The following is a 19,517-nucleotide window of genomic DNA, read 5'->3' as shown; positions in this document are numbered from 1 at the left end:
GGGAAGCCGGCTCCATGCCAGCGGAAGCACTGTAATCGGTAACGGCTAGTACTCGATACCGAAGAACTGGTATCGGTGCTTCCCTAATTGTAAGATTTTGTAGAAATGTCACAAATGGAGATTTTCCTAACGTGCATTTTGCTTTCAACAGAACCGTGCATTGCAAATCATTGCTTATGTGTCACACTTGTAAAAATGTTGCAGCCTGCGCTGTTTTAATGTTGCAGTGGCGGCATTGTATCGGGCCCATTGTCTTAGTGAAAGGCCCCTGTTCAGCTCCTCTCAAATACAGCATTGAAGACTTTGCCCAACATATTTTTCATGATTGTGCTGCATTTTCTGTAATTTGTCACAAGAATGCTAGGTTGAACCTTAAGCTGCGGGTCAGATGCCAGTGGCTGCTTAAACGGGACCCTTACTGGGCACCAATAGGCACCATGGGTATGATGTCTTGTCCCTAAACATCCTGTCTCTTCTAATGCAAGTGCAGTTGGCGCCACCTGGTGGTTGTTTCACAACATAGCGGTCACTGATCAAATACATTTTTGAAACTATTGCTTTTGTTAGAGCCCAAATAAAGTTGTTTTTTTTTGGTTGTAATGTTCTTTAAAACTCCCTTTTTAAAACCCTTTTGCATGGGGTAAAAATAGTAAGGGACCCTGTCTCATGAAAATGTTTCAGCAAAGCAGCACAGTGGCCTTGCAGCACTGGGGGTCTCCTGTTTGTATCTCGGTCTGGACACTATCTGTAAGGAGTTTGTATGTTCTCCCTGTGCTTGTGTGAGTCCAAAAGACATGCTGGAAGCATAATTGGCTCATCTGTAAATTGTCCCTGTTAATAATCATGCAAAGTATAAAAAGAATTGTGGATTCCTCCTCCTCCACTAGTTGCTTGTCCCCTTCTGGGGTAAATGTAAATGACATCCAGCATCATTTAATCCACTTCCTGTAAGCCCAGGCTCACAGGACACACCCCCCCTGGCCTCAAAATACAGTGCTGCATAGAACAGGGCTCACATTGTAGGTACCTTTCTATCCAGCAGAGATGGACGCTGGAGAATGATGACCTTGGGCGTCACATGAACTGGTTGTTCCTGGAATTAAAGTGACACTAAACTTGGGAGTTAAATCTTAAAAAAGCATTCAGGTACCTTAACTATTAACAAAACTGTATCTTATTTGTATATCACTCGGCTGTAGATCCTCAAATCATCTCTGAATTGGTGCGGACACTGTCCTTCCTTCTGGAGGGGGGCTACTTTTGTTACCCATGGCCCCTGTGTGTGTTGTAAAGTAGTCACCGCTCCAAGCTCACTCCCGTGATGGACTACAGTCTCAATACAAATGAGTAAACTAAACATGAGATTGTAGTCCATATGTTGTGACTTTGACCTTGCTTTATACTCCTTGCGCATATATCCTAAAACATTTATATTGTACCTTCCTTCTAACTAAGTGATTGGATCTCTGTGAGTGTTTTGGTTCACAGTCAGAAGAGCATGCTCCGTAGTGTGCAAGAAGTGATGGACTCTTCCGTCCTTGTGCTTTTCATTTGTGTCATGGCATTTCCTCTAATAAACAGCAGGGGGCAGCAAATGATAAACAATTTGCTCCATTGTCTTTTGTTGTTCATCCTGTTCATGTGAACTGGGTTAGTGGAGCGATGTCTATAGGGCAGTCTGTGAGCTGGAAGGTCATCCTGCTCAGGAAATCCTCAGCATGATCATTAGACCTGTACAATATGTGCTCGTATATAAATGTATTTTTAGCTTTGCTGGCATAGACAGCAATCATATGTTTTTATTATTATTGCAGATTGTTGTATAGGACTTACAGTTTACACAGCTTTTTGTATACTGTGCATTCACATCAGTCCCTGCCTTCAAGGTGCCAGTTGACCTTCCAGCGTGTCTTTGGAGCATGGTAGGAAACCGGAGTTGCAGGAGGAAACCCTGACAAGCACAGAGAGAACATGCAAACTCCATACAGATAGTGTCTTAGCCAGGATACGAACCGGGGACCCCCAGTGCTGCAAAGTCTTCTCACTGCAGACCACGCCTGTACAGTAGTGCCCCATACAAGTCTATAGGACTGGTCCCTTTGTGTCTCCTGGCCGGGAGGATTCTCCTCCTATGTATTTTTTCATATTGATAATGTAAAAGAAATGTAAGGACACCCCAAAATCTGTTAGGAACACCCTTGGGTGCATGGGATCAGAGGTAGTGGTTATGCATGATTATGCTTGAGAGATGTGACCTCTGGAGTACTGTAAGAGGGGTGGAGGGTTTTATATATACAGTGTAAGGCTCTATTTATAAGTGTGTCCCTGTTGATTGCTGTGGTTCTTCCCCACCTGCCCGCCCTTACTTTTCTATAGGAGACAGTGGTGTGACTCTGGGTTTGCTGGGAGGAAACACAGCGGGGGAGGGGGTTATGCTATTCACCATTTCTAGAAGTTTTGGATGATGGGTTCTCTGGGAGCTCATGAAGACGGTGAAGGTGAAAGTTGCCACTTCTGTAAAAAGAAGGCAGTTTATTCTAGTGCGCGGCGGAGACACGCGGCCGTAGACTAGTGCGCGGCGGAGACACGCGGCCGTAGACTAGTGCGCGATGGAGACACACGGCCGTAGACTAGTGCGCGATGGAGACACACGGCCGTAGATTAGTTAGACTAGTGCGTGACTACCCTGTATCTGAAGTACCATTTTTAAATGGCTCTCTTTGATTTTTGGTCAGAGGCGGGGGGAATGCCGTGTTCAGGTCTCCCAAGTTGTTCAGGAAATCTTTTTTCATATCTTCTGACACGGTCCCCAATCCCTACTAGAAGAAGCCTATTGAGTTCCTGGTTTATCTACTTAGCACAAGAAGCCACAGTCTCCGGGTCTTGTCTGCAGGCTAAAGCGTACACATTTATTGCATTTACTATCGCCAAACAAACGCGTGCATTTAATTCACATCACTCGCTTAATCACATAGGCTGCATGCCCCAGGAGAGCCCGCGTTCTCCCTCCAAAAGTAAACAAATTCCTTTCACCGGCTTTCCCATTCAGATAATGTTACATATTGTGCACTCGTATTAACAGAAAATAAAAACAAGTTTTCTTTAAGCCAGACGAATGCATCAGTCTTGATTTCAGAGCTGTACTGGCTAAGTATGTTCAGGTTTCTGGCGAAGACGGCGAGATCTAATAAAATAAACTAGACATCAGGTACGCGTTCTGCTTGTTGTCTTTTTCACTTGGCAGACTTTAGTAGAAAAGCGCTGCGAGCGTCCTTATCAATTTTGATGTCGAGGTTTCTGTCTTGCCGAGCGTTAAAGCTACAAAGCCAGGATTGTTGTCCGAACAGTGCAATCCTTGGTAATTTATATATATATATTTACAAAGTAAACTTTTTAACATAAGGCACGGTAAATGATTAAAGTGCACCTGTATTTGTAGCAAGCAGATGATCTAATGGCGGGTGGAAGGGAAGGGTGACTGCATTTGGTTCTTCTGTTGTGTATTTTTGTTTCATGGTTAACCAGTTCATTCTTCTTTTTAAATCTGATATTCTTTGTTTTTTTCCCTGTTATTTCATACATTGTGAACATATGACATAAGTTAGTTCATCTTTCCCAAAAATGCATTCTGTTATCCCTCCAGTACTTGAAAAAAACAAAACACTGCATGGTTTTGAAAATCGAATGAACAAGTGCTCTGGTTGTGTTTTTGTTTTTTTTCTTCATAATCCGTGCATCTCCAGTGTGCTCGCTTTCCCTATGTTGCACAACATTGAGCTCAGCCGCTGCTGCAACAGTGGGAGAGAGACCGTGTTTCCAACATCCGGCATGCCTTGCCATGTAGGCGATGGGGGGGTGCCCACCTAGGGGTTTTTCTGATGCGCACGGCCTACAGGTATTTAAAAGAATTGCCTGGGGGGGCGAAAATAAAGAAGAAATACTCTCTTGTTCCTTGGTCCTGCTTGGCTGCTGGACCGGTACCTGCATCCTCTTCTCCCCTGGGCTCCAGAGATCTAAGGACCCGTGACATCACTTTTACTACAGGTCTATTAGATGTGAAGACGCCAGTGTGGAGGGGGAGAGTAGTGAGCGGTCACTGCTGCAGTACTGAGGATCAGGTGAGTATTCTTTATTCCCCCCCAGAGAAAAGTGAACTGTTAACCCTTGCAGTGTGGGAGTATCCTGGAGTAAAAGGAGGAGCACCGTGTCCCTGGGTATGTGTGTAGTCTTATCTCCCTGCTATTTACTTTTATTTCACAACAGGAGCTGCCATTTCAGCTTCCAGAAAGCCGTTACTGGTGCCTGGGAAAGGGCTGCTGGCAGCAATGCTGAATTTCAAATATTCACTATGCATTATAAATAATAATAAAAAATATATATATAGTATTGAACATAAACCGTATGCTGCATTTTAATGAAGGTTTGTTAACATCCCGAGTGCTGCAGTGTTGATATTGTTTGACGCATTGATCATATAACTGTTTTGTATTGCATCCACCAGGTTTGCTGGGATGGGTAATCTTCTTAAGGTGCTTACCAGGGATATTGAAAATTATCCCCATTTTTTCCTGGATTTTGAAAGTAAGTTATGTGATGGAATCACAGGGCAATGGCTAAAACCTTCTCCTTTCTCTATCCTGACCTTCGATAACAAGCTGAAGGAATGCGGGGACTAGACCTCTTTGCACAGGGGACAGCCGTGTGTTTGCATGTTGCTTTAAATCTCACCCACTTAGCACTTTTTTCCTTTCTCTCCTTTTTTCTGTTTTTCAGGAGCCAAATGGGAAACCTTTTAAAAGTTCTTACATGCACAGAGCTTGATCAGGGACCAAACTTTTTCCTTGACTTTGAAAGTGAGCACAACTCTTGCCTGGCTGTGATGTCTGCACTAATACCACATTGCCTGGCTGTGCTGTCTGCAGTAACGCCACATTGCCGGACTGCGCTGTCTGCAATAACACCACATTGCCGGACTGCGCTGTCTGCAATAACACCAAATTGCCGGACTGCGCTGTCTGCAATAACACCAAATTGCCGGACTGTGCTGTCTACAGTTACGGTGCATTGCCAGACTGTGCTGTCTGCAGTAACGTCGCATTGCCAGACTGTGCTGTCTGCAGTAACGTCGCATTGCCGGACTGTGCTGTCTGCAGTAACGTCGCATTGCCGGACTGTGCTGTCTGCAGTAACGTCGCATTGCCGGACTGTGCTGTCTGCAGTAACGTCGCTTTGCCGGACTGTGCTGTCTGCAGTAACGTCGCATTGCCGTACTGTGCTGTCTGCTGTTACGCCACATTGCCGGACTGTGCTGTCTGCACTAACACCACATTGCATGTCATCTGCTGCATCTTTTCTACAGATTTGCCAACATATGGAAAGCTTTTTAATTAATGTTATGGGGTTTTCGTGCCTCTAATAGTCATACACGTAAAAGATGGAAAAAAAATGAGCCATGATTGGCAGCTTGTCATAGCGGTCAGTGTTGGAGGTCGGCACAGAAGCAGCATAGATCCCATTAGCTCCCAATGGTCCTAGAGCAGGGTGGGCATAGGCAATAAATAATTTAGGGTCTCCAGCTTGGGAAACGGTTTACTGACATTTTAGCTGCCTTTCAAGTTTTAGTTTCTGAATTATTAAGAATTTGAGTTTCAGAAATGGAGAAATATTATATTTTGAGGTCTAAACTGTGTTGGTGGTAGTAGGTTTTTAGTATATATTGAAGTTTTTTTCTAAAGTTTTAACTTTTAAAGATAGTTGGATAGATAGATTAGGGAAAGATTAACATCTCCTGAGGCTTTTTTTTTCCTTTGGTTTGTGTCTCATTGGGGAGAATTTCTTTCACTTCCTGTCCTGGACATGCAAAAGGAAGCGAGAAGGAGTTTTTCCAAAGTAAGGGAAACTCCCTTCTCGCAGTGCAGTGGGTTTCCGCGTTGGATGATTTACCTTCTTTCTTGTCTTGGTGACCACTCAAAATTTAGAATTTTCCCTCACTTTCAGTCCAGGTGACAATGGTCATCAGGACAAAAGGTGAATCTCTCACTAGGACTGCAAGGAACAATTATTTTCATAATCGATTAGTTAGCCAATTTATTTTCTCGATTTGTCGGATTAAAAAAAAAAAATACTTTCCTTAATTTTTAAATAAAATGCACAAATGTAGTGTTACAAACATAAAGTTTACTTCAGAATAAAACTGTAGGCACAATTATTGCAATCGCACCGCACTGGAATCCAAGGCTTTGCAGTAATGCACATTCCAGTGTGGGTGATCACACTGCGGGCAGGAGGTTTATTTTGGCTGGCATTGAAATGAATGGCACCGCAACACACTTCCCCCAGCAGAATCTGTTAGGCTGAAACCGAAAATTAAATCCAAAACATTAAAAAAAAAAAAAAACCCCGCCTATTTATTTTCTGGTGACAACTCAAAGATTCTGATTTTTCCTTCCATTCTTGCTGACTATCACCAGGACAAATTGTTAGGGAATGGGAGGAATAACCTAGAAATCTAAATTTTGTATTTTCCCTCCCATTCATTCTGGATAACCGTGATCACCAAGACAAATTGTGAAGGTGAATATTCCTAGCGGAGGACACAGGAATTAAAACCTGACAGAGGTTGATCCCTACGCATACACTTTAATCGCCAACGGTCTTCTTGGATCCCCTTTTTCCCCATGGCCCCCAACATTGACCTCTTACACGGGCATCTCACAACGCTGCCTCTTCTTACCATGGAAGCGCTCTTCATCATGATAATGATTCACAAATTGGGAACTCTTCTGCTGGTAGCTTCTCATAGCATTCTCTTAAAAACAGAAGAGCGGAGTCCACGTTTTGGCAAATCTGAATCTACTAAAGCATGAGCTGTGCATGTTTTTAACCTGTAAATCATGTTTCCTGTCTACATTGAGAGCACGGATAGGACTGATGTAGAACTAGGGTTTGTACTGATGCATACACAAGTACTAGAAATTAAGACAATTCAACTACTGGTGGAAACTACTTAGTTCTCAGGCACTGAACACAATTTAAATTCGAAATCCTCCTTTATGGATTGCTTTTCTTATGCCAATGTGGGCTTTGGGGCAATACATTGTAGTGAAAGGTAGGAGGAAGGTGTTAAGGTATCAAATGGATTCTTCATTTTAGTTGCATAGCAAAAACTTTAGGTTGACACTGTGGGGTCTACTTATGAACATTTTTATAACTACTATTCCAGCATTTTGTTTTGTGCAAATCAACCAGCTGTTGGAATGGAGCCAAATTGAATGTTCTTAGTGTATTTCTCTTCTGGCTTCGTCAAAAACTATGGGCAGTAGTAAAAGTAGTAAAGTGAATCTGGAAAGTACTTCATTATGGCCATTAGATGGATCCGAGGATCATAAACAATACATATATATTTGTAACAAGAGATGCAATGTAACAATTCTAGAGAACACTGAAGGGAATTAGCAGATTGGTAGAAACAGTGGAATGTTTTGAGATGCCTGCTCAGCAACTGAAGTCCATGGTACTGGAAAGTGATGTTATCAACCTCCCTCCAGTTCAGCCTGCCCACAACCACTGCCTCATGCTTTCCAAAAAGTGGTCACTTGACCAGTGGTAGAAACACAACATAAAAAGGTAGTTTTGTTCATATGTTCCACTAATGGCACTAGGGATGCACCGATACTAGTATCGTTATCAGGCCGATACCAAATATTTGGGCGAGTATTCGTCATCGCCAAAATGCTCGGATACCTTCCCCAATAACGGCAGTGCCGTAGGGGAACATGGAGCCAGCTTCCCGGGCAATCAGGAAGCCGTGCGATGAGTAATTATCCAGCTTCCTGATTGGCCGGAAGCCTGTTCCATGCTGAATTGCTGGGAAGCCATTGAGCTGGCCGAACTGCTGGTTCCTTGCTGATTTGGCTGGAAAGGCAGCTTTCCAACCAATCGGCATGAAGCCGGCTTCTTCAACAATCGGAAAGCTGGGAGGGGTTATTACGGAAGCCGGCTCAATGCTGATTGGCCAGGAAACCAGCTTCCCAGCCAATCGCAATCATGCCGACCAAACTACATGGAACAGGCTTCCCTAGCAATCAGGAAGGATTGCTTGGTAAGCCGGCTCCATGCCAGCGGAATTTTCGGTACTCTGTATCAGCGAGTCCCGAAAGCAAATTATCGGTATGGGATTCCGAAAAACCGGTATCAGTGCATCCCTAAATGGCACATATTAATGCTACCCTTGCACTCCACTTTACAGGATGTGTCAATTAGGCTTGGCATCTACTTTAAATATTACAAAGACAAATTGGCTAAAGGCTGGCACCGCAAAGTGGCTTCACCCACCATTTCTTAGATCTGGTGCCGAGTGCAGGATTTATATGCCAAGGAGGAGAGAGTTGCAGCAATCAAGGTGAGAGATAACTTGGGAGTGAAGTAGGAGCTTGGTGATGTCATTGATTAGAAGGGGGCGTATTTTGGCTTTGAGTCAGAGCTCTGTCAAACCTCTTCCACTTCCCACAATGCAGTGTTCATGCCTTTATACAAGAGCCATGTCACACCAGCGACTCTAGTGGAATGTAATAGTAGCCACAAATTACTGGAGCTGCTGACATGCAGACCTTTTCTTGACTCCAAGTCATCATGCATGGCAATATGGATCGCGGATGGGGCATTCCTGATCTGACTTGGAGCCGAAGTCGCTATTTGCATACTGCGCACACCTGAAATGCTGACAGAGTTTGAAATAAGTGCGGTCACTTTGTGCTGCTTATTGTATCTGACCTACTAATAGTGTTAATAGCAGGGCGTATTTAGGTAGTTGTTAGAGATTAGTCTAATCTTATTGTAATTATAACTGTCCAGGTACATCACACCATATATAACAGATTCAGCTCTATAGGAAACATATCAGGGTTGCTGAGAATGGGCAATAAGGATCCAAAAAGTTACATTTTCACCATATTTCAGTGTAGACTCTATTTACTCTTTGACTTTTTGGTCCATTCACCTATATTCATTCACATTTGTAGTGGTACGGATACATCTTGTATTTCAGGCCTGCATGTGTGAGTTTTCTAAGATCTCTGTGTGTCTTCTTGCATCGTCTTTGTACTAATATTCTTGTGTAACACAATGCATGCTGTTTGCTGGGTTGTTCCAAATGTTGAATATCTTGTTTTCTGATCTGCTGAATATACCAAAGCTGTTTAATACTTGATTGTTAATGTAGTTGACTGTATTTTACCAATATAGTTCAACATCGCTCATATACAGATTTATGCTGCCCACTAACGGGAAGCCCTGGGATCCTGTGTGGGTGAACACACACATATGTTTAAATGTTTTGATGATGTCCTGCACTAAGGGTCCTACATGATGCATCAGTTTTGGGTGGCTGCTGGTAAATCGAATTCGTTTTTATCTTCTTGGATCTTTTAGGCACTCCAGTAGGAAGATCTGTTCCTGAGATTCCTGATCTATCCATCTTTGAATATCTCAGAGAATGATGTAGGAGGAGCGGCCTTATTGCTGTGCTTACTGGGGCATGATAGAAGGCATACCAGCATTTAACCCATAACAGAAATATAATTTTAGGCCTGGGTCATACATGCAGTAGCACACACCTTACCGCCATGCACAGAAACCTATATTTTGCAGGTTGGTGTGCTATGGTGCCATTCATTTTTAATAGCATCCTAACACACATTGCCAATGCACCACAAGGCTTGGTAACCCTGCGTTATGGTGCTCTGCATTACAAGTACATGCACCTTTTGTGGTGCATTAGGCAAACCATTGAAATGATTGGACTGCTCTAACACAAGGCATGTTAATGTGTGGCACAACACGCGTGCATTAACAGTATGGACCCAACCTAAAGGCTGAATTGTTGGAGATTACATTTGAGATGCCTTCGGCTCGGCTGCCTTCAGGAGCTGTACGGGCTGAATAGCCCGAACAGCAGCCCTTTGGGTCGACTGAACCAAAGGGCTCCCGCAACCGAAGCTATCCGAAGGATCAGCCGAACTTCGTCTGATCCTTCAGCTAGCTTTATGAATAGACCCCTATCTTTTTCCTTTTAAAATCCTTTATTAGAGTTCTAGGTAGCCAAACATAATCCAAGCAAACAACCTCCACAACCCTATTAGGTAAATTTTATTTGATTCAACCGACTTTGCCGTGCTTCTTACAACAAAAAAACAAAACTACTTGATTAGATAATACATAATATGTGCCCTAAAATCAAATCAGATGTTCCCTTAGTGGAATAGGGCTTGTGGGTTACATTGAGCCTCTTGGCAGCAGTACAGAACGGAGCGTGATGGTGTTTCCTGAGAGGCGTCTTGGTTAGAATATTTCAGTTATTTGCGGACATTGGCTTTTCTAGCAGAAATAAAAGTCCTGTGTTTCAGAACATGGCCTGGAAGGCTACTCCGGGCTCTCATATTATATTTAACACGTATGTTATTTTTCTTTAGACTAGATCAGATTGGAAGGAACACACAGGCATGCTGAAGGAGACAGGCTGCACATTAGTGTATGGCGCTGGTCCACCGCTGGCCTATGCAGTCATTCCTCTGCAGGCTGTAGATGAAACACACTCGCTGTTTGGCTGCCAAGAGCACGGCTTTCCTAAAAATACGTTTTTTTTACACTCGGCATCCAGGGATTCCCAGCTGAGATCATCGCCTGTGTACAGTAGTGGACTGGCTTTCACTTCTCCATTAGTTAAAGGGCCAGTAAACATAGATTAGTTTATCAAATGCTCACAAATAATGCATCCAAAGGCCATGGCAGTACTCAGAATTTAACATAAAAATAAGGGTATAAGAGGTAATTATATTCACCAATAAACAGCTGATTTTATTTCCAGTAACCTATTTGTAAACCACTTTAACCCCTTCGTGTTCAGCGGTCATTGAAGCCTAGATGCACAAACAATTTTTAGCAGCCTCAGCATGCATCGGTTAACTTGACTTGAACTTTAATTTGCCTAAATAAATCATTTTTACATTTTAATTTCAGGACTTATGATTTATTTTTCCGCTTTTTAATAAGAACCCTGCTCTGTTTTTAAATATAGGCTGAAAAATGGACAAATATTTAAAAATATTAACACACACAGTTTTTGTTTTATCCAGCTGTATTTACTCAGTGCAACTTATAAGATCTAAGTGAAAGATATAACGCCAACATGTCAGAATTTTTTTTTAAATATATATTTTTTTATTAACACACAAACATATATTCTGATTTTTTTTTTTAACTATACTGTAATTGTATCTGACATTTACAGTGTAACAGAGAAACATGGCATGTCAGGTCAGAGATTTATTTATTTTTTTGTGTATGAACCCCCAGCCTCATAGCTGACATATAGATCACATGGTCTGGAACTGCTGTGATTGGTTCTCGATCATAAGTGGGGACCACGGGTCTGACAGCAGGAAGTTGACACTCTGCAAAGGGACCGTGTAGATTAATGTTCCTAGACCTCTAGGCATTTTAAAATGAGTATATTATGAAAAATAAGCCCAGATTACTTTAACAGAATACCATATGTCAGGACAATCTGTATTTTTCGAGATCTAGGTAGCTGAATTAAAAACAAATTGTTTTTAACAGTGCCCAATGTGAGCAGGTGTTACATAGGCAGCTTTAATACAATCTGTACAGAGCCTGAGCCTAGTTCCACCTAGTTTTGTTCGCAGTAACTAATTTTCAGTGCCACTTTCCCTTCCCAACTAAACATTTTTCTTTTTTTTTTTGCATTGTAGCTTTAAACTTAAAGGAGAACTATGAGGTGAATGAAAATCACTCATCCTCATAGATCGAGCCGACGTGTGACAATGAAACTGTCACATGTCGGTTCAATAGATTGGGAAGTAAGCGAACGCATACCGTCGCTCAGTCACTTCTCAATCATCTCCTTGAAGAGAAGGTCACTGTCACTCACGACTCCCCACAGGGATTCTCCCCCCCCCCCTCTCCGATCCAACATTGCTGACTGGAGGAACAGCCTGAGGAGGGGGTGGGTACAGCTGGCTCTGCCTCTAGATAGGCAGAGCCAGCTGTCAATCGCGCAGCTGGGTGGATCTCAACAGCATTGTCGGATCCATCCCGGCTGCGGCGGTGTCAGTATACCGCGAGCTGTAGCTCGGGATATACTTACCCCATAGTTCTCTTAATTTCCTGTTTTTTTACTTTAAAAATTGTGTACTGAAGACAAATGTTACCACATCTGCAAAACATTCTGGTCCTGAAGCTGCAAACATACCCCACATTTTAAATACTTGCTATCAACTATTCACTTTCTCTTCCACTACTTGGTTAGGGTAAAGCCACAGTCTACCGCTGCTTGTGATTATTCTCAATGGATTGCTATTGAACAGCCTTCTTGGCTTTTGTGCTATATTGGTTTTTCTTAGCTCATCGCTGTTGTGAAATTCTCCTTATTTTTCGTTTTAGATGCACAGCCAACGGATTGTGAGCGGGAAGTATGGAACCAGGTCAATGCTGTCCTGCAGGAATCCGAGAGTATACTTTCCGATCTGCAAGCATACAAAGGAGCAGGACAAGAAATAAGAGATGTGTGTCCCCCCCACCAATCTATGTGCAGTATAGTGTAACTATAACTAAATGACGACAGACTCGTGTGTGTATAATATGAATGCTTTCAGAAAGGAAGGTGCAGTAGCCCAAAGCATACAATCAGTGTTTTATCTTTCACTGGTCTAACTACAGTGAGCTGAAGTTTGGTTTTGATGGGTCACTACCCAGGATGAGATTATCCCGCTCTCCCTGATGGATTTCTAGTTTATTGTAGAATTGCTTCGAAGAATGAAGTAGGAGGATAGGGAAGCCAAAGATGGATGGGCTTACTCTTGTAAGGTGGGCAGGAACTGGGCCAGGAGCTATAGCAAGAAGACCTTTATCACTGGAGTTCCCAAGAGATATATGAAGCCATAAAACATTTCAGGTTGATTAAATTAAAGTCTGTGTGCGCTAAAAAAAAAAAAGGCATTTTGTAATGCTATTAAAAATGACTTTTTTTATTTCAGTGTACAGTGACTTCCATATTTATGTAAGGCAATGGAAGGCTTCTCATACATTATTGACGTGTTGCCACCAAATGTTTGCATATATGTGAAAGCATGGGCTTTAAAGTGACACTAAACTCAGGAGTTAAATCTTTAAAAATACATTCAAGTGCCTTAACTATTAATAAAAAATGTATCTTATTTGTGTGTCACTCGGCTGCAGATCCTCCAATCATCTCTGAATTAGTGCTGACACTGTCCTTCCTTCTGGAGGGGGGCTACTGTTGTTCCCCATGGTCCCTGTGTGTGTTGTAAAGTAGTCACTGCTCTAAACCCACTCCCGTGGTGGACTACAATCTCAATACAAATTAGTAAACTAAACATGAGATTGTAGTCCATTGCGCTACAGATCGCTCAGTGTGAATGGGGTCTAAGGCCAAACCTCCCCAGTGGAACACAGAAGATAACAATCAACTAACAGGGTTTAACTCTTCCCTAATGCTGTCCAAAATGGAAAACAAAGGCTTTAGATGCACTTTAAACTGGGTAAAGGCTAAATCCAGATCTATAATTGTTTTATGGGTTTTAGCTAGTTTAAAGAGGATTGCCTAAATATTTCAGAACATTGGAGAAGGGAGAACATTATTCCCCTTACACCCGGGGTTCCAGTATCTCGCTTAGGCAAGAGGGATGTAGCTCAGCACTCTTGCAGCTTTCCCAGGATCCTGCTCGAAGGCTGAGCGGCGTCGCCCCCATCTAGGTGAAAGGACCGGAAGCCATAGTGTAAGGTAATAATTGGTCCCTGTACTTTTGTGCAAGATCCACTTGGATTACTTGCCTGCGTTTTTGCTTTTCTGCATTTTTTTCTCTGTAAATGAACTTGCTTGCAATATATACATTATGTTTTCTTGTTTTAGGCCATACAAAATCCAAATGACATCCAGCTTCAGGAGAGGGCTTGGAATTCAGTGTGCCCCCTGGTTGTCAGACTGAAGCGGTTTTACGAGTTTTCTATAAGGCTTGGTAAGTTATTCTTGTAAGCAGGAGCTTGGTAAAGTGTCTGAGCCCTGCCCCACTCATGGTGTCTGCTCTTCTGTCACTCCTGAGCCTAAACCAGCATAAGTATGCACATTCCTAAAGGGTTAGCCCACCCAAACGCAATGTATTTATAGGTGGGGCCTTGTGACCTGAATCAGTCCCAGGGTTTTTGGGGACTCCCAAGAGTGAGATCTCACTGTGACTGTCCACAATAGAATTTGTGTGTGCTCCTGTCCACCATTGTGTGTTCCTGTTGTATTCTCATCAAGAGAAACCCCAATTAATTTATATTAAAGAAACTGTCAGATGGTTTAACTTTCCAACATCTACCAATTCTCCAACAAACTCCCCTGTTTGGGTGGTCTGATCTTCTCAAATTCTTCACCGTCTGTAGTGATAGGAAAGCTGGAGGGGTGTTTGAGACATTCCCACATTGTCCCATGGTAGCAATGCTTCACTGCTTCAGATTGTATATTTTAAGTGGGTTTGTAGCACAAAATTAAAATGTTGGCCACTGCTTCTGGTGTTATAGTAATCAAGAGGGGAGGGGGGTTGGCATACTACCACATTTCCCCTTTTCTGCTGGATCAGCGGTGGGAGGGGAGGTAGTGGTACAAGTTTAGGTGTAGCCTGAAGGTGCTAATACTGTGTGGACAGCCTTTGCAAAGAACATTTCCAGTCCGCTTCCCTTTTTGCTGCACATGCATGCCATGGCCCTGATCATCCCTCTGGGATGGCCGCGCTCTGGAGGGCCAGCATGAGCATGGCAGGTTTATCTCTAATATTTAATGAGGTTTCCCTTTAGGCAGGAAAAGCTGCCCCCCAAATCCTGGGTTTCTAAGGACTGGTTCACATCATAGCTACAGGCATGGCATTGGTGTTTTTAGCGTACGCTATTGCACGTAGCAATAAACCGTACGCTAGTAGTCCATTTGAATGGCATCCCTATGCTCTGTGCTGTGCAGTGGCCCTAAATCTTGTTTTTTTTTTTGTTTTTTTTTTACTGTCTAGACATTAAAGTTCCTCCTAGAAGCTTTCCATTTAATATCCCCAGGCATGCATATACTCCATGGAAAGACAGGTTAACATACCAGACCGTGGGAGCCAATTGAAGTATCAGGAAGAAATGCCTACAGATATATTTCCATGCAGACATTGTGCTTATTGGGTAATAAACCCAGAACCCTAGCGTTGTGAGACAAGAATTATAGACACTTAGCTTTGTATAATGGTTGGGATTTGCTTCCAATATGTGCCGTGTTTACTGTATCTTAATTTACAAATGGTAATGTCAAGCAATTCAAACAGACCATGGTGACATACATGTTTTTCTGTGTACAGAAAAGGCTCTGCAGAGTTTGTTAGAGTCTCTGACCTGCCCCCCCTACACCCCCACACAACACTTGGAGCGAGAGCAAGCTTTGGCTAAAGAGTTTGCTGAAATTCTGCACTTTACTCTTCGCTTTGATGAACTGAAGGTAAGTGAATCTTCCTTTATATTCGTAGTGGGTGGGGGAGGGAGAAAACATTTGTAATTTCTTCTACTTGTCTTTTAGATGAGGAATCCCGCAATTCAGAATGACTTCAGTTATTACAGGCGGACGATAAGTCGTAACAGGATAAATAACATGCATGTAAGTGCCTGATTTATAAAATGTTCCTAATCCTTTATACTGGGTCAGGATTTGTACCATTTGGCCTTTAGACCAGTGTTTAAAACACGGCACCCTTTAAAAGTATGCAAAATCTTGAGGTACCCCGGTCTAATATGTAAAACTTGTAAATGTAAAAATGTATAAAATGTGGTTCCACCCAAAACCTTACAATCTGCACCATGGTGCGGCAGCAGGGCAAAGGGCGAAAGGCAGAGCAGGTCTGCATAAAGGCACACTTCCTTCCTTTTCTGAATCGTGAGGAAGGTACTGAATGCAGCCCTCTCCGGAGTAGCATCCTGTGCTTCCATGGTGCTGGTGCCTGCACTATGCAAATGCATGATACTGTGCAAAAATTTGAAGACACCCCTATTAAAGCCAGAAGGCACACCAGGGTGTTCTATCTGTTCCAGTTACTATTTATATACAATTTGTGTTCTACAAATAAACATTAAATTCATGGAAAATATGCAAAGAACATTGTGGGTTATCTAAAGAGAAAACACAGGAGCAGTTCAGAAATACTGTCTCATGTTGAAACTTCTCACATAGCCATACCGAAGGATGGGTGGAATCTCTCATCCATTCTCATGTTTGTGTAAATGTCAGCTTTTGCTATTGAGCTCTGTAAACAGGCCTTTTTCTGAAATGGATCTGAGCACTCCACCGGCTTGCTGCATATAAAAATACAGATATTCACCTGACTAAAACAAGGAATTTCGGAGGTATGTAGTCTGTCATAATGAAACTATATAAAAAAACTAAACATAGGTTGCTTCTTAAAGCAGTTCTAAAGTCAAAGCATATATTGTCCTGTTATAACATCAGTTTGGTAATTGGAATACATACTATACACCGATCAGCCATAACATTATGACCACCCACCTAATATTGAGTAGGTCCCATTTTGCCACAAAAACAGCCCTGACCCATTGAGGCATGGACTCCACTAGACCTCTGAAGGTATACTATCGTTTCTGGCACCAAGCCGTCAGTAGCAGATCCTTTAAGTCCTGCAAGTTGTGAGGTGAGGCCTCCATGGATAGGACTTATTTTTCCAGCACATCCCACAGATGCCCGATTGGATTGAGATCTGGAGAATTTGGAGGCCAAGTCAACACCTTGAACTAATTGTCATGTTCCTCAAACCATTCTTCATCAATTTTTGCGTGGCAGGGTGTATTATCATGCCATTAGGGAATACCATTTCCATTAAGGGGTATACTTGGTCAGTAACAATGTTTAGGTAGGTGGTATGTGTCCAGGTAACATCCACTTGAATGGCAGGACCCAAGGTTCGCCAACAGAACTGTCTTCCGTTGCACCATGGTCCGTGTCAATTGTAGGTGTTTTTGGCAGTGGAAACGGGTCACCATGGGCCCTGACTGCTCTATAGCTATGCAGCCTCATATATAAGAAACTGGGATGCTCTGTGTTTCCAGACACTTTTCTGATGGAACCACCATTAACTTATTCAGCAATCTGAGCTACAGTAGCTCTTCTGTTGGATCAGACTACACAGGTCCCCATGTACATCAGTGAGTCTTGGCCGCCTATCACCATGTCACTGGTTCACCAGTTTTCCTTCCTTGGAACACTTTTGGTAGGTGCAGACCAGGAACAATCCCACAAGAGCTACAGTTTTGGAGCTCCTCTGACCCAGTCGTCTATCACAATTTGGCCCTTGCCAAAGTTGCGCAAATCTTTACACTTTTTTTTCTGCTTCCAACACATCAACTTCAGGGACAAAATGTTCACTTGCTGCCTAATATGTCCCCCCCACTTCTAGGTGCTATTGTTCTGACATAATCCGTGTTGTTCACGTCACTTTTCAGTGGTCATAATGTTATGGTTGATAGAGTTGTTTCTGATACTGCAATCAAAGCTTGCATGAAAAATCCCTTATATGTAGTGAGCGCTGCCTTCCGTCTGCCCATCACTTCCATCAACTTCCTGGATTCCCTGTGTGCTTTGCGTCTCTTCCCTTGCTGCTTGATGTGACGCAATCTCGATTTCTCAAGACTACCTATCCCATCATGCATTGCTTCCAACCAGCAATGATAATGTTACATCATTCAGACATTAATTTGTACTGCAAAATGTAGGCTCTGTGAAAGAAGTGACACAAGGAACTGCATATTCACATGGCTGAGTGAAATTGTCAGTGCATCCTCTTGCTTGATGTCATGTAATCTCCATTTCTCAAGACTACATATCCCATAATGCATTCCAGCCAGCAATAATAACGTTACATCATTCAGACATTAAGTTGTAGTTCAAGACTACATATCCCATCATGCATTGCTTCCAGCAAGCAATGATTCTACATTTGTTTGTTTTAGTTTAGAAGGCAGGCACAGGGCTGAGTGCAATTGTGTTGGTGCATTGAGGAAGTCCATCCTATGGGCACCTTCAATAATTGAGTTCACAACTTCTAGATGGCTATGGTTATTAGGAGGGGAATATAACTTATAGAAATTCAATATAGTAATCCAAATGTATTTTTAGCTTTGCATTTAAAGGCACTTTCCACCTTTTGTACAGAAAACATTGCTGGATCGGGGCTGACAGTTGTCGTCCTGTAAAGTGAGCTTGTTGCTTTGCCCTGCACAGATTCACATTAATAGGTTGAAAAAAGACACAAGCCCATCAAGTTCAACCTATACAGATAACACATTTGATGGCACATTTCAGCCTTTATCCGGGTTTCTAGGGCAAGACTGCTCTTGTGTTTCTTTCCTGTTGCAGCCTCTTTAATATTTTGTGTTTTTCTGCTTGTATGTGCTTTGCAGTTAGACATTGAAAATGAAGTTAACAATGAAATGGCAAACAGGATGTCGCTATTCTATGCTGAAGCCACGCCAATGCTGAAGACACTTAGCAATGCCACCACCAGCTTTGTATCCGACGTGAGTCATCTCTGCAAGCGTTTAACGTTCACATTTTGTTTTTTGCATTTTCATTTTTCTGATTTATCTTTTTTTTCTCTTTTTTTTGTAGAATAAAACATTACCCATAGAGAACACCACAGACTGTTTGAGTACAATGGCCAGTGTGTGTAAAGTAATGCTTGAAACACCGTAAGTCACTTCTCCTTGATCTCCTCCGCTCTATCGCTGCTGGTAACACAGATATTGTCACTTTTAATCCTCCGCACTCTGTGCTGTGTACGTCTTCTGTTTTATGTCTCATTATTGCAATGACATTGTTCCTGTTAAACAGTTTGCTAGACGATCCATTGTGAAAGGGATTTCTTTATGCTCGATCAATAAAACACTTTAGTGACAAAGATTGTTTACAGCGCTCTGTGGAGGTCGAGTGATGGAAATGTTCTCTGTGTTTAGTATAGAAACAAGAAAAGAGGAAAAAGATCATCTGAAAATATGATTCTACAAGCTGAATGGATACACAGATAATAGGATAGCAATGGATTGGATGTTATGCATTGTTACTTAGGATGTTCAGTGTAGTGAAAGTGTTGACCTCGTGTGCCTTCACTATATTGAAGCCAGGCAAAACTTTAGTTACTGGTTTTAATGCCGACGTTTAATCTGGTATCTGTGCTTCTCTCTGCAATGGAGGTAGATCAAAACATCACAGCACCCTGCCTCAGTATGAGGGCTCGTTCACAACCTCTGCATTCAGACCAGTTTTTCCAGAGCAGGCCAAACGCAAGACAAGGCAATTTGCATAGTGACGGATGGTGACAGTTTACACCACGTCAAAAAAAAAAAAAGAAAAAAAACCACAACTATGCCCCATAGAACCCAATAAAAGTTTCTTGTGACATTTCAAT

The 19,517-nt window shown here is 42.4% G+C and overlaps 1 protein-coding gene across 3 annotated transcripts in view; it reads left to right on the top strand.

Moving 5' to 3' along the window:
• The window catches only part of LOC108801802 (protein FAM49A), a 72,379-nt gene extending 53,574 nt beyond the window's left edge, over window positions 1-18,805 (top strand). The window contains exons 1-8 of one of the 3 annotated variants that reach the window (XM_018573712.1): window positions 4,496-4,581; window positions 4,774-4,853; window positions 12,460-12,581; window positions 13,949-14,054; window positions 15,411-15,547; window positions 15,626-15,703; window positions 18,514-18,630; window positions 18,722-18,805. In XM_018573712.1, the coding sequence (XP_018429214.1) occupies window positions 4,781-4,853; window positions 12,460-12,581; window positions 13,949-14,054; window positions 15,411-15,547; window positions 15,626-15,703; window positions 18,514-18,630; window positions 18,722-18,805 (717 nt within the window). In that variant the 5' untranslated portion in view covers window positions 4,496-4,581; window positions 4,774-4,780. Of the gene's footprint in view, window positions 1-4,495; window positions 4,582-4,773; window positions 4,854-12,459; window positions 12,582-13,948; window positions 14,055-15,410; window positions 15,548-15,625; window positions 15,704-18,513; window positions 18,631-18,721 lie in introns of those variants that run through there. The other 2 variants (XM_018573711.1, XM_018573713.1) reach the window with 2 other exon arrangements.
• Window positions 18,806-19,517: the final 712 nt, after the last annotated feature.

Source organism: Nanorana parkeri, unplaced genomic scaffold (assembly GCF_000935625.1).
Source record: "Nanorana parkeri isolate BGI_ZX_2015 unplaced genomic scaffold, ASM93562v1 scaffold2501, whole genome shotgun sequence".
NCBI classification, from domain to species: Eukaryota; Metazoa; Chordata; class Amphibia; order Anura; family Dicroglossidae; genus Nanorana; species Nanorana parkeri.
The sequence above is the reverse complement of the archived record's forward strand: the minus strand, read 5'-3'. Positions and strand labels throughout refer to the sequence as shown.